Source organism: Exophiala aquamarina (genome assembly GCF_000709125.1).
Source record: "Exophiala aquamarina CBS 119918 chromosome Unknown aczIA-supercont1.2, whole genome shotgun sequence".
Taxonomy (NCBI): Eukaryota; Fungi; Ascomycota; class Eurotiomycetes; order Chaetothyriales; family Herpotrichiellaceae; genus Exophiala; species Exophiala aquamarina.
The window spans coordinates 356,616-371,674 of NW_013550586.1; the positions used below are offsets into that span (position 1 = coordinate 356,616).

The 15,059-nt window shown below is 53.0% G+C and overlaps 4 protein-coding genes across 4 annotated transcripts; 3 read left to right on the plus strand and 1 right to left on the minus strand.

The window, feature by feature from the left end:
• Nucleotides 1-1,318: 1,318 nt before the first annotated feature.
• A1O9_01984 (uncharacterized protein) lies at nt 1,319-2,419 on the plus strand (the record flags this gene model as incomplete). Its single annotated transcript, XM_013407559.1, has 1 exon — nt 1,319-2,419. One exon carries the CDS (start codon nt 1,319-1,321, stop codon nt 2,417-2,419), a length of 1,101 nt encoding a protein of 366 aa, XP_013263013.1.
• A 1,838-nt stretch (nt 2,420-4,257) lies between these two features.
• A1O9_01985 (uncharacterized protein) lies at nt 4,258-5,867 on the plus strand (the record flags this gene model as incomplete). Its single annotated transcript, XM_013407560.1, has 6 exons — nt 4,258-4,387; nt 4,444-4,655; nt 4,702-4,819; nt 4,870-5,353; nt 5,411-5,615; nt 5,682-5,867. The coding sequence occupies 6 exons, from the start codon at nt 4,258-4,260 to the stop codon at nt 5,865-5,867; spliced, it is 1,335 nt and encodes a 444-aa protein (XP_013263014.1).
• Nucleotides 5,868-7,113: 1,246 nt separating this feature from the next.
• Nucleotides 7,114-11,849, plus strand: A1O9_01986 (ATPase; the record flags this gene model as incomplete). Its single annotated transcript, XM_013407561.1, has 2 exons — nt 7,114-9,355; nt 9,427-11,849. 2 exons carry the CDS (start codon nt 7,114-7,116, stop codon nt 11,847-11,849), a joined length of 4,665 nt encoding a protein of 1,554 aa, XP_013263015.1.
• A 546-nt stretch (nt 11,850-12,395) lies between these two features.
• A1O9_01987 (uncharacterized protein) lies at nt 12,396-13,874 on the minus strand (the record flags this gene model as incomplete). Its single annotated transcript, XM_013407562.1, has 1 exon — nt 12,396-13,874. One exon carries the CDS (start codon nt 13,872-13,874, stop codon nt 12,396-12,398), a length of 1,479 nt encoding a protein of 492 aa, XP_013263016.1.
• Nucleotides 13,875-15,059: the final 1,185 nt, after the last annotated feature.

Below are 15,059 nucleotides of genomic sequence, written 5' to 3' on the forward strand. Positions count from 1 at the left end.
ATCAAATAACTCCACTTTGGATGTTCTGCATGTACCAGTAAATGTCTGGGCCTAAACCGCTGCCCCAGAGCCTGTGAGGGAGTTGGTCCTGGTGCATTGTCCACGTAAGTTTGGGATGTCAGGCACACAGACACAACCCTTCAAACCAAGCCCATGCTCAGCCGTCAGAACCTGTCCTTGCCAACCTATCTGTGCACTTGTGTCTTTGATTCTTGATGCTGCCTACTGCCGCATCCTTCATCTTGCTTGATCGATTCGTTTGCTTGTGGGCTGGTTAGCAACTGCGTTGTTCAGAGCCTTGAGCCCTCCCTCCTTGCTGGGTCCATACCGTATGTCGTCTTCCCATTTCCTGTGCCTCGACGTCTGTTTGATCCGTTCACTCCAGCTCACCTGGCTCGTGCAGGCCCATCCCCCAAAGAGCCTTGTTCTCGGTCGTTGCGATTCCTCCCACATAACCTCTACACTCGTCCTCAAGGAGACATCCTGGCTGTCGATCGCTTTTGAATAAGGCCTGGCAACGTCAATGACCACTCAGGGTCTGCCAGTGGAAAATGGCGGCCTTGCAATCCCGAAGCGACAGTCGGTAGTCATCCAGGTCCAGGAGCTAGGATTGACCTCACCAACCCAAGAAGGCCCGTCAACCTCTTGCCATGGTTTTGTCGACCTTCTGGGCAAGACGGAAGAGCGATCAGATTGCACCCCTGCACGAGTTTGGATGGACGGACTGAAACTAGAAAGGCCACAGACCGGTGATGGTCGAACGTCCTTGAGAGAATCTCACAGCGGCAGTCAAAGGAGGTCGTCGGTGGGGTCGATAGACTACAACCCTGGAGACCTGCACAGTCGTGGTCTCCAGAAGCGGCCGATATTGCAACTTCCTGACTTGAAGGTCTCCAGTATCCCAGCATCACGGTGCGAGCACCGAAGCCATTCTTACCAAAGGTCGACGATTGTCACTCGGCCAGTGGAAAGCGGCACAGCTGCTCCTTCACACCCGATCCCTGGGGCTCATCTAGAGACTTCCGGACTCTTTCATGCACAGTCGTGGCCGTTAACGGCTCATATGGCCGCATCTTCCTTTCATTATCCTTGTGGAATCCAACCGCTACTCACACCACCAGAAGACCTCGACTCATTCAAGTGGGAAACGACAGCTGAGACCGACTCTAGTGGCGGCATTCGCACTGTGCCGGAAAACAGCTCAGGGCGCGGTCGAAGCACTCCGGCCCAAATTCAATACAGTCGATCCTCGCCCGCCACCAGACCTTCTGAGATACAGATGCCGGCACCTTCAGATATGTCGTCAGATCAATCAAACATGTCCAACTGGCTTGATAGAGCCTGCCAGCACCTTGGTACGGTCCTTCAGACTGCCAATTCAAATGATCGTTTGCTAATGAGCTGTGTAGTTTCGGCTCCCGGCGACCCGAGCAGTCAGCAACACATCCAAATGGTTGTTCAGGCTCTGCCGTCCCAGGCGAAGAAATCAGGCAGCAAGCCAGTCTTTGAGAAGGTGGTAGAGGTGCTGCAAGGACGTTTTAGTCTTCCGCCTTACATAACCATCACGCACGCGGTTTCGCAAGTAATCAGTATGGATGAGGTTCCCGCTTCGCCACCTGCCACTCCTAATACACACTACTCGAGCGACGACTACTTCCAAGACCAGACGATTTTCACACATGCAGCCGTTGTGCCCGCATACCATGCCCAGAACTTTGCGTCGACAATTGTCAGTCCGCGCCCCAGCAACATCATTGCAGCTCCGAGCAGCATACACTACAGCATTCTGGAGCGTTACATCCCGCCAACCACCGCTCAGGAGGTGCACGACTTTTTTAGCATGAGTAGGAAATCATATCTTGCGGACAGACTCCTGGAACTCTCTGCAAACAACGGAACGCTCCTGCTCGTCTTTCCCACCAAGACGGGAGGTGCAACCTTTGCTAAGAGATACATTGGGCCCGTCATTGAGCCGTTCCTACGCCAATTTGTTCTGCTCAATAACCTCTTTGTCAGCATTGCCGTGGACCTGGGACGGATGGCGTCTTTGGAGGGCATGAAATCGTTCGCGGAGCTTCTCCAGGCCGTGCGAGAAATGTGTCAAGCTCTGGGCCAGAGAGCTCCGGCTCGGGGCTTACAGAGCCGCTACGAGGTCGTACACGCTGAAACAACAGAGGTGGTGCTAAAGGGGAACGTGTGGAAGGAATGGTTTCTCGAGCAAGAACAACCAAGACTGCGGCAGAACATGGTCGACTATCACAAGGCTGGTGGACGAATGCCATCCCGCGTCGGCCAGATTGAGACCACCCCAGGCATGTTGGCGAGAGAAGTCGTGGACGGGATACGCTCTAGCCGGGAGCCGTCAGGAGACGCCGGGATCGAGGTCGGAGTGTTTGTCATTCGGCGGTCGATGTTGTAAAAAATCATCAGCGGGCGGCTTTCTACTTGCATCGTTCAAGAGCCAAGGGGTGGGTTTCCAAAGAATATGCAAATTCTAATACAGCAGCAAGGCGTTGTGAGTGACAGGGAGTTGGGTTATGGCGACAGTACAAGATGGTTGACGAGACACGAGATACCCCGCAGGAAATATTGGCTGAAAACTTTTGCTTGATAGGGTGCGACGGAAAGGATCTTTTCGTGCTTTGATGACCAAGAACATCAGCTTCGCGCCAGCCCCCTAGGCATGATTTGAGGAAGGCTGGCGGTCGATCCGGCTCTTCGCCCGGGCCGTTTGAACGGGCAGACTTAACTAGTAGTAAATAATCGAAACAATCAATCACACTACAGTCTGTACAGTATGACAAGGCCCACGTCTTTCGTTGAGCTGGTGGACTGTGCAATGTCGGACAAAAGAGCTTGCCGTGAACTATGTTATGTTACCTTGATTGAACGGGTTGCAGTATCGAGCGTACATGCTCATATGATATCAGCGTTGAGGAGATTTGTATATTCACACACCACGCTAGAATTAGTGCTTGAGCTCAGTTGGATGGCATTCTGAATGTTGGTGGTTAAATGGCATGGCATTTTCGGCTGCGGATTTGGCCGGCGGGAGGGGCGTTCGAAATTGGAGGCAACCCCGCGATGAATTCCGCCCGAAGCTCCCCCTCCCCCCCTGCAACCATTGACTAATAGGCATCATAATCGGCCCCTCGGGGCACACAGGCACGGAAGGTTAAGCACCATAACCATCAGGGAGTGGGCTCCCTGGCGCATGGCTTGTCTCGGGGTTTAATCACCAACAGCACCACCGCAATTGCCCTGCTAAACCCGGCCAGAGGTGATCCACTCCGTGGCGTCGGCCACTGCCAGGCCTGCAAGAGATTTACTGTACCTACTCCGTAACTGATCAAGCCTTTACAGTAGTTAATTACTTAAGCCTCCCTCCCCAGCGAGCACCCATCCAACCCCCTGTGCGGAGAAATCACCCAACCATTGGCAGTGGCGGCTATGACCGATGTCATGGATAAGAAAAAACCGGTTATCCCAAATTCCCATGTCTGGCTATCATGGGACCGACGCGCTTGATAGCTTTCTCTAACGTTAGGGCGCAGACCTCGCAGACCTCGCAGACCTCGCAGACCTCGCAGACCCTGCCAAACAGGACGGGAAGGTGTGAATCCGCATGGCATGTCGGCGACCTTCCGTTGAGAGCGCCACTGGTGTTGCCGCTGCTTTCTGGGCTTCACCTGCACTCATCATTGTTGAGGATTTCTCAACAGCTTCGCGCCTTCCTCCTGCCCGTTGCTCGTTGCGTGTCGCGTGCTTTCCTCTTTTGGCTACCCAGCGCCGATGACGTCGTTCGTTCTTGCTTGATTTGACGTGACCAGACCAGACCAAGGCCAGCTTTGCGCCTTCCTCTCGTTCCTGCCTGTTCTACTGCGGGCGCATTTTTCCTCTTCAGAACCACGAACCGAAACTGCCAGTGTGGGAAGATCGAAGAGACTTCAAGTGACTTTGTGCCCACTGCCTCCTAGACATTGTCATCATTGGACTTCAACTGGTTGCGCAAAGAGAGTCCCTTTCGTGAGACTACTAGTCCTCTTGGGTGGCATGCGATCACAAATTGTCTTCTATTGCCCATATTCTTCCCTCACCAATTAGCATTTTGTGCTAAGTACTCTCTCGAGCGGCCTTCACATCAAGAGACCGCATTCCAGTAGCCAAGCGTCCTACCGGTCTTCACATATCTTCAATCCCTTTCACGGTTGCTGGAGAACACGGGCCAGTCCTTTCTACCACAACCATTTCAACACAATGGCGCCGAGAATCACCCTCGTTTTCCTCATCCTCGCGACCCTCTACACCACTGTCCATGCCATCTTGCCTCTGTCAGTAGTTGGTTCCAAGTTCTTCACAAGTGATGGTAATCAGTTCTTCGTCAAAGGTATATTTCCAGCTGTTCATGTGCTGGACAACCCTTGCTAACTCCACGGGTTGCAGGTGTTGCCTACCAATTGATCGAAGATGATCCTCTCAAGAACACCACTCAATGTCGGCTCGATGCCGCTCTCATGAAGGAGCTTGGTGCAAATGCCATCCGCGTGTACCATGTCGATGCTACCGCCGACCACAGTGGTTGCATGAGCGCCTTTGCAGAAGCAGGAATATATCTCTTTGTCGACTGTGACAGCTTCCAGACATACATTCGCCTCGTAAGGACCCTCCCAAATCGAGACCGGGCAGTGCTGATCTAGACAGGGCTCTGAGTCTTCCTGGACACACAACAAGTCCGACTCCTATCGTGCGGTCGTCGATAATTTCCAGCAATTTGAAAACACTGCTGGGTTTCTTGTGGGAAATGAAGTTCTCAATGTCGGTAGGTTGCTTTCTCATCACATTACAGCTTCGTCGACTGAAAATTTCCAGTGGAGGATTCCCCAGCTGCCCCATTTCTGCTCTCTGCCGCCGTGGATTTGAAAGCCTACATCATCGCCAAGGGCTATCGCAAGATTCCCATCGGATACTCAGCCACAGACACAGGTGCCCTTCGACCTATGCTCCAGAACTATCTGGTTTGCCGGAGCGACCCCGTTGAACGTCTTGATTTCTACGCTCTGAACAGTTACGAATGGTGTGGAGCGTCCCCAACGTTTGAAACCTCAGGCTACATTGCGTTGCAGGCCGATGCCGACAACTACCCAGTCCCCATCTTCTTTTCGGAGGATGGATGCAACACTGTGCCTCCTCGTACTTTCAATGATCAAAACGCCATATTTGGACCGAACATGTCACATACTTGGTCAGGGGCTATAATCTATGAATGGATACAGGAGCTGAACAACTACGGACTCGTGTCCTACGGGCCGCAAGTAGATGCTAGCATTCAAGAAGGCTCTTCTATTATCCAGGGGTACTATTCATGCAAACATTCTCAGAATTCAGGTTCGACAAAGCTGACATTGCACAGATTCACGCGACAGGGTATTCCCACACCAGTACAGCCAGATTTCAATAATCTTCAACAGGTTTGGGCGACAATAAACCCAGCTGGTGTGAAATCCGCCGACTATGCTGCCACATTCAAAACAACTGCACCTCCTTGTCCAAGCTCAACTGCGGGAGGATGGATGGTGGTTCCCGACGCGCCATTGCCCACGATTGGAGTGGCTGGCGTGGCACCAGGTATGCCTGCGAATGTGCCCAAAGGCAGCATCTCCGTGGGCAACCACACTGTGCAGATCAGTAGTACTTACAGCTCGACAGAAACCCCGTCAGGGACTTCCACCAGTGGTGCTGATTCAGCCAGCTCTGAGGCAGCAGCTGGTAGGACCGTCTCGAACCCCTTGTCAGTACACGCCTACGGAATTGTAGGTATGGCTACTGCGCTTGTTGCAGTCGGCGCTGGAGTGGTTTTTTGGTTGTGAGCATTTCCAAGCGGGATGTTATTAGGGACGACCACATAAGCATGACTGCAGGGCCACTCGAATACGTGCTCAGCGATGTAGTTCAGCCAGAGGGAGGAGCACTTGATGATAAACTCGGACCAGCATGGACGGATGAATGAGAGGTTCACATAGAGCGGTGTCAGATATCCACCGCATCACATAGAACAGGGCATCAGACGTGTACAAGCCCAAAAGTAGTAATAATAATGTGTTTATGAGTAACTGCAAGGGTGGGCATCCGCTCTTGTACCTTTTTATATTAGTAACCGATGCAGGCAATACGCGTGGTCGGCGCGCCGGCTGCGGTTAGATAGCCGCAGAATGGCACCCAAATGGAAATCCAGCCGGAGCCGCGGCGTCATGCCCCTGGCTTCTTGGTATCAAATTATCTCATCGCATCTCATCTACTTCCGGCGATAACGAAAATTCTATTGCTCTTCCACCGACGGAAAACACGGCATTAACTAAATTCTTGTTGACAGCCGTCCGCAAGCACTTTGTCCCAACAAGCTTGGCGGCCGCCGGAGGAAGCCCCATAGCTTTGAACTGCTCGGACTTTGCGAATGGACAAATGATAGTTCCACCGATCTCACTCCTCAGGAACCTCAAGCTTGGATCCACTGAACTCCGGCTCTTCTCATCCGCTGACGTATTGGATTGTCTGAACGTGTTGGGACTTTGCAAAGGAAATACCATTATCCACTGACGTGATCTTTTGAAGCATACTGACGCCCTGATGCAAGCACACTAACCCCTGGGCCAGATCCACCAAACTCGTCTTTTACCACTACTTCTAGTAGTCCTTCCAAGCCAGGCTTAGAAATACACCGACTTGCTAGCGGACGATCGACATCTCCGTCACTCCGACCCATGCATCGTTTTTTCTTTCTATTTGGCGGTAACCGGTTCTGATTGAACCTCGTCGCTACTCACTCCCTCTCCCTCCCTTGGTATCTTTCGATCGATTGTACAACTGCTAGATTTCTTATTTTACGTTTTCAAGAGTTCCTGCGCCGCTCGACGCGCCTAGGTCTATTCATCAAAGTCTCGTTTCACTCGGTCAAAGCCCCTCCCTGCAGCTGGCGACACAAAACGAGGAGATACACTGAGCGAAGAGCCCTCGAGACTTGTTCTCCTACTGGACCTTGACTTTCCAGCAGCAGAGGCCCTAACAGAACCATCAACATGTTTAGTCAGCATTCTCGAGAGATGTTTGGACGGCGGTATGGCCCAGATCGTGAGTTTCGCCTTGCCCCCGTTGCATAATGCAAGACTAAAAAAATCCAAAGTGCCGTCGTCGAATTTACACAATGTCCAACCGTCTGTCGATGACTCTATTGAGACTAGTCCTGCTGAAGGGCTGACGCCAGAAAGAGGTAACAGCCTCCGACAGGACGGAACATGGGGTGAACGAGACGTGGGTGGCCCACTCAGTCGGGAGGGTGCCATGGCAGACTTTGATGAGATGAGGCGAGAATTGACCAAACTGAGCCTGCAAAGAACCCGGACCCGCGACTCGGATAAACGGCCTAGCCTGGCATCGAGGGCTCGCACACGCACCTCAGTTGCAAGGAGGAGGACTCGCTCCGAGAGAGCAGAGAGCGTGGCGACTGTGTCGACTCTGGACGAAGACGACCATGGCGAGTTCAGCAGTGAAGACGATCTCGATCTCGGCGATTTTCTCAGGGAAGGCCGTTTTGAGAAGCGTACAGAAGCCGGCGACTCGACGAAGAAAGTCGGTGTCACATATAAAAACCTGACCGTGAAGGGAGTGGGTGCGCAAGCAACATTCACCAGGACCTTGCCTGAGGCCATCATGGGGACCTTTGGTCCTGACTTGTACCATCTAGCGTGCAGATTTATACCGTCGCTCAAGTTTGGGAAGGCACCACCTACAAGAGATCTCATCCATGACTTCACCGGCGCGGTGCGCGACGGAGAGATGATGTTGGTTCTGGGCCGTCCTGGCGCGGGGTGCTCGACGTTCCTCAAAGTGCTCGCCAACCAGCGCGATACCTTTGCAGCGGTCGAGGGCGAGGTCGAGTACGGGGGAATATCCGCTGAAGAGCAGCGAAAACGATACAGGGGCGAGGTCAATTATAATCCCGAGGATGATCAGCACCTCCCGACCTTGACTGTCTGGCAGACTTTGAGGTTCGCGTTGATGAATAAGACGCGGAAGCACGACGCCAACTCTATTCCCGTGCTCATCGACGCCCTGTTGAAGATTTTCGGTATTTCTCACACGAAGGGTACTCTCGTCGGTAATGAATACGTCAGAGGTGTTTCCGGGGGTGAGAGGAAACGTGTTGGCATTGCTGAGACTTTGGCGACAAAATCAACGGTGGTCTGCTGGGACAATTCGACTCGAGGCCTTGACGCGTCGACCGCACTTGACTATGCGAAATCTCTGCGCGTCATGACCGATATCTCCAACAGGACCACAATCGTGACGCTCTATCAAGCTGGCGAGGGCATCTACGAGTTGATGGACAAGGTTTTGGTGATCGAGGAAGGCCGCATGATTTACCAAGGCCCAGCCCAGCTTGCTCGGCAATATTTCATCGATCTCGGATTCAAGGCTCCTGATAGACAGACCACAGCGGACTTTCTGACCTCCGTTGGGGATCCCAACGAAAGACAATTTCAACCAGGAAAGGAAGCCTCCACGCCCAAAACCGCTGCCGAACTCGAAGCCGTTTTCCGAAAATCGGACATATACAAGAATTCACTGGTTGATGTCGAAAACTATGAGGTGGACCTGGAGACTAGTGATTGTCAGAAGACGCGAAGATTCCAGAAGGCCGTGGAAGAGCAGAAGAGTAACAGTAAGCTCATCTCCACTCGGTCTAGCTACACCGTGTCTTTCTGGCGCCAGGTCCTGGCGTGTACCCTACGAGAATTCTGGTTATTCTGGGGCGACAAGACCAGTCTATACACGAAAGCATTCATCATCGTTGCCAACGGTCTCATCGTTGGTTCGCTGTTCTATGGTGAAAGTCTTGCCACCGATGGTGCTTTCCCTCGTGGTGGTGCTCTTTTCTTCTCGATCCTTTTCCTCGGCTGGCTCCAGATGACGGAACTGATGAGAGCCGTTGGTGGTCGAGTGGTGGTAGCCAGGCATCGCGACTATGCCTTTTACCGCCCCAGTGCGGTCGTCATTGCTCGAGTCCTGCTTGACATCCCAGTACTGGCGGTCCAGGCGATCGTCTTCACCGTCATCCTATATTTCATGGCACAGCTGGATGCACAGGCCGGGAAGTTCTTCATCAACCTCCTCTTCGTTTTCGTCAGTACTCTATCCATCACTGCTCTCTATCGGATGTTTGCGTCACTGAGTCCGACGATCGACGATGCGGTGCGCTTCAGTGGAATTGCTCTCAACCTTTTGGTCGTGTTTGTCGGTTATACTATTCCCAAACGAACTCTTACTAGTGATGTGATATGGTTCGGCTGGCTTTACTACGGTAAGTCCTTGCTTTGCTTTTGGTTCACTTTCGCATTCCTTCTTGGCCGTCTTCTGACAAGTCTTCCACAGTCAATCCCGTCTCCTTTGCATATGAAGCTGTTTTAACGAACGAGTTTTCTGGCCGTACCATGGAATGTTCACCCTCAAATTTGATTCCCCAAGGACCAGGCGTCGACCCCGCTTACCAAGGATGTTCGCTGCCTGGCTCAACTTTAGGAAGCAATACGGTAGGTGGCGACGCATATTTCGAGACATCTTTTGGCTACTCCCGTTCGCATCTCTGGCGCAATCTCGGTGTCCTCATCGCTTTTACTGCACTGTATATCCTCGTCACTGCCTTTGCTTCTGAGGTCTTCTCATTTGCTGCTGGCGGAGGTGGTGCATTGGTCTTCAAAAGGACGCGCAAGGCCAAGAAGATGGTGACTGAGGAGCAGAAGCCTGCAGACGAGGAGAAGGCAACAACTCCGGCAGAACCCTTGTCCGTTGGATCGTCGGATACCATACAAAGTGGGAAGGACATGGTGGTTACCGATATCGCCAATGGCAAAAGTGTCTTTACCTGGGAGAACGTCCAATATGAAGTCCCCTACCAAGGCGGTAAGAGGAAATTACTTAATGGAGTGAACGGATACGTCAAACCAGGAGTCATGATCGCCCTTATGGGTGCCAGTGGTGCGGGCAAGACAACCTTACTCAATACACTTTCGCAACGGCAAACCCTTGGTACCGTCTCCGGAGATATGCTGGTGGACGGGAAGCCGCTCGGTGTGGAGTTTCAGCGTGGCACTGGGTTCTGTGAACAAATGGATCTCCACGACGAAACCGCCACCATTCGCGAAGCGTTGGAGTTCTCTGCCATCCTCAGACAAGACCGGGACGTCCCAAAGCAGGAGAAATTGGACTATGTCAACAAAATCATTGAGCTCCTAGAGTTACAGGACATCCAGGATGCTATCGTCGGTTCATTGGGTGTCGAGCAGAGAAAGAGACTGACCATTGGTGTGGAATTGGCAGCGAAACCCGAGCTGCTACTTTTTCTCGATGAACCAACCAGCGGCCTTGATTCTCAGTCAGCATTCTCGATTGTGCGGTTCTTGAAGAAACTCTCCAAGTCGGGGCAAGCCATCATCTGTACAATTCATCAGCCTTCTTCTATGCTCATCCAACAGTTCGATATGGTGCTTGCTCTCAACCCTGGCGGCAATCCGTTTTACTTCGGTCCTGTTGGCGACAATGGCTCGGCCATCATTGACTACTTCGCCAAACGAGGAACGCAATGCCCACCTAACAAAAACGTCGCCGAATTCATTCTCGAGACCGCTGCCAAGGGTGGATCCAAGATCAACGGGAAGCGAGTCAACTGGAATAAGGAATGGCTGGAATCGGAACAAAACACCGAGATGCTCAAGGAGATTCAACGTCTTAAAGAGTCGCGATCCAAGGAGCCATCCAAGGCGGCGAGTGCGCAACACGCCTTCGCGGCACCCATCGCCATTCAAACAATGGAAGTCACAAAACGCACATTTCGTCAATACTGGCGGGACCCATCCTATCTCTACGCCAAGCTGTTCGTGAGCGTGATCGTCGGCATCTTCAACGGGTTCACGTTCTACAACCTCGACAATAGCGTCGCATCGCTGCAGTCCCGCCTTTTCACGCCTTTCCTCATCCTTCTCATCCCACCCACCATCGTCAATGGCGTAGTCCCAAAGTTCTACCAGAACCGCGCACTGTGGGAGGCCCGAGAATACCCGAGCCGCATCTACGGCTGGTTTGCCTTCTGCACTGCACAGGTCGTCGCCGAAATCCCTATGGCAATTATCTCCTCCGTCGTCTACTTCCTACTATGGTACTACCCCACCAACATGCCGCGCGACAGCAGCACGGCAGGATACATGTTCCTGATGACGATGCTGTTCTACTTCTTCATGTCGAGCTGGGGCCAGTGGATTTGCGCATTCGCGCCCAGCTTCAACGTGATCAGCAACGTGCTCCCATTTTTCTTCGTCACCGTGTCCATCTTCAACGGCATCGTCAGACCCTACGCCCAGCTGCCGGTCTTCTGGCGCTACTGGATGTACTGGATCAACCCCAGCACGTGGTGGATCAACGGTGTCCTAGCCGCGACGGTTCGCGGGCTCCCAATTCAATGTGCTGAAGGTGAAGCTACGCTCTTCAACGCTCCCCCAGGCGAGACCTGCAACTCGTACGCGGGCGATTTTGTCAGGACCACCATGGGCTACATCGAGACCACCGCGAACGGCACGTGTGCCTACTGCCCCTACGCCACCGGCGACGAATACCTCTCGACACTGAACGTCCGTGGTAGCGAGAAGTGGCGTGACTTCGGAATCTTTCTCATCTTCGTCTGCTCCAATTGGCTGCTGGTGTACTTCTTCATCTACACTGTTCGGGTCAGGAAGTGGAGCTTTGGAATGGGGCAGTTGTTTACTGCCGCAGGGAAGCTTGGGCGGATTTTCAAGCGGAATTAAACGGCTATTGGGCTTCCTATATCGATCGATTTGTTAATCATTGCAGCGAAGCATGGCGTTGGGTTATGTAGCGCAAACGCCACGTTCAGGTGTTTCCCATGGTGATATCCTAAGCGGAGATCTAGTTGTAGGCCAGAGGAATTGTAGGCCAGATCGAGAATACGCACTAGAGGATGTCTTGTCTATCCATCTGAGAGCTGACGATGATATTCCGGGCCATTCTAAAACCAATACCAATCGCATTCTGCTTAACTATGGATCTAGTTAGTGGGTCTAGTTAGCATTCCATTCTGCCAGCTTGATGGGTCAGCGCCAATCTGTCTATGGGTTACTCATGTTCTTCAGTTCGCCCGTGAGATAAGACTAGGTAGATACTAAGGCGACATGCAGGAGGAAGATGGTTCTATCTCTACTGATGGTATCCCGACACAATATCCAACATTTAGTACAGCCGCCGCTTTGCAAGGCCAGTTCTACAATCTTCCTTTCTACGCCCGGTCGCTACCTTAATACAGCAGGCCTACTCTAAATCCGTCAGCTTGTTTTTCACCGAGAGCCCAGAGTTGCGCTGAGGTTGTTCGACAGCAGGCGACAATGGTCGGCGGTCAGGAGGTCTTCAGGATCGAAGCTGTCCCGATCGAGACCGAGGATGGTGAGGCAGCGGAGAATCTGGGCTTGGACCCACCCCAGCTGTCGCTCCCTCATGGCAAACGCCAGCGACGCACCGGCTGGGCCGAGACACAGGCTGAGGATCCTGCTCAGCGTGTTGATGATGTGCCATGGGCCCTGCGCAATGGCATGGCGTGTGTGTTCGTCGCGTGGCATGATGCGTGTGGTTTTCATGTGATCGGGCAGGCCGTCACAGCCAGTGCGCTTTCGTTGGTCCAGAAGGAAATGGTATGCCGGGAGATGGAGCGATGTGTCTGTGAAGTCGTCCAGGGAGCACCTGCTTACCCGGTTGCCGACGTGGAAGGGGACGCTTGCGCAGATGGAATCGACGGTATTCCGAATGTCGACCCGGATCCTGCTGCTCTCGATGCTTTGGGCGGTAAACGGCAGTGACTCGGGTGCCCTCGCCAGTTCGAGAGCCTCCACACACGCCAGCAGGATGGTCTGGATTATCAGGCGGTAAATCCGCCACGAATTCCAGAGAGATGAGATTTGGATCGTTGGGTATATATCACAAGCTCCCGAGTATGTTTGGATCGGTGGGCTTGCCTTTTGGGGTCGAAGACGTCCGAGATCGAGTTTGAAAGGTGACCATGATGGTGGGACACCCGATGCCCATGAGTTGAGGTCTTGTTCGGCTGCCATGGCTTGCGTGCAGACTCCGGCAAGGATTCCCAAGTGCGGGCAAGAGCTGATCGTACATCGAGAGTGGTGGCGCCACGTCTGAGCGAAAATGCGCTGCATCTCGGCCACGTTGATTCCAATCGTATCGAGATCCGAGCTTTGCGTTCGAGGCATGTCGTTCGAGCCACACCAACTGTACAGGTCTGCAGGCACTGGTCGACCTTCCCGTATGGCTGACGACACTTCCATGTTGATGAGGCGGAATGCTAAGTATTTCGCGTTGGCGGTGTCAAACCCTGCTTGGCCCTGGTGCCTGGCGAGTGCAAGCGCGCCGTTCTGATGAGTGCGCGGAACCTTGTGCAGGCGTCCCACCGAGGCGACATTGTCTTGGAACTGCAGCAGTAGAGTCGCCACAAGGGTTGCGTGCGTCTTGCTTTCAACGGGGTCCTGAAGCGCCGCTTGCAGTCGTTCCAGAGCCTGTATCAGACGCACTTTGGCCAGGCTGCTCGGCTCGATGCTTCCACGTTGCCACCTACTGTACATCCTCGTCGCCACGGCCGAGAACGCGAGAAAGACTGGCGACTCGACGTGCGCGGTGGAAAGAGTCGGCATGATATTCTCAAGCAAGCCTCGTGTCGAATTGAATTCTTGCCCGGAAGTCACGAAGCTGCTCAGGAAAAAACCAAGCGCGAGGCTCTCTTCATTCGCCGAAAGACCTCCCAAAACACCCATGACATGGTCATGGCACCGATCCAGAAGAGAGACCTTCGACTGCAGCTTACAGTCTGGCTGTGAGTGCCGGGTCTTTTTCAGGCTGTGGTGCTTAAATTTTATCTTGACTGTCTTCCTTGGCTCGTATCCTTCGCATTCGACGTCGACTCTCGCGCACCTCTTGCAGGTTGGCCTGCCTTCATCACACTTGACTCGTCGCCGTTTGCAGGTGTGACACCCTTTTGAGCGCCCTAGGTTGACCATTTCCGCTCCAAGCAAAATTGCCAATAGCCGGGTTGTGAAAGGATGGTGTTTGTGTATGCTACATGCATATTAGTACACTGATATCATCGGCCGTGACGTCGGCTAATTATTACGAGATAGTGTCTCGTTTCTAGTTTCAAGTGCTGCCTGAGGGTCCGTCGCTCGTCAGTGGCCAGCATTGGAAATGGTGCTGCCTGGGGAGGTCGCCAATGTAGAGCCAGTCTTGGGAAATCAGCTGTTTTCAACCTAGCCCCTTTTATCCACCAGGACTTCGAAGCCTTCTGGCACTCCGCCACCCGGGACTATCTAACTTTGAGAGTTGAAGAGGACTCGCTTACATACTTAGGTCTCCCTAAGAAGTGGTGAGCCTTCGGCCCTGAAGACAGTATGCGGAGTCAATATTCCGAAACACATCCGCCAACCAGTTCAGAGCGGCTATCTGGCCAGAGGGCGGCAAAAATAACCCAGCTATATGGAAAATAGTAGTATATGAATACCAACAAACAGCGACAAGTGTCGCCATCCATCCAAGCCTAGCCCCGTCGGAGAGCCGCTCAAGTACATGCACCAACTGGAGCCATGATGAACATTGCTACCCGCCATGTATCGTGACTTTCACGACCAGCACAGCACGAAAGCCCAGCATTGGGCCTAGACCGTTTTAGGTAGGATTTTTGCGAGCTCACCCTCTCGTCCACAATCAGCCTCGTCATAACCAGCCAGTCCCTGAAGGGCATTCCATCCATAGTATTGTTTGAGAGGTATTCGGTGCCCCCTTTCCAGTCATCAATCAATCAAAGGCAGACTCCTTATTAGCTGCTCTGCATGTGTTGCATGTGTTTGAGCAGTGCACTGCCACCTGTCCGTCATGTTACCATGACAGCTCGCAAAAAGTGATGATGAACGGGAGCGGGAGACCGCCCGGTTGGCATGGTGCCTTTG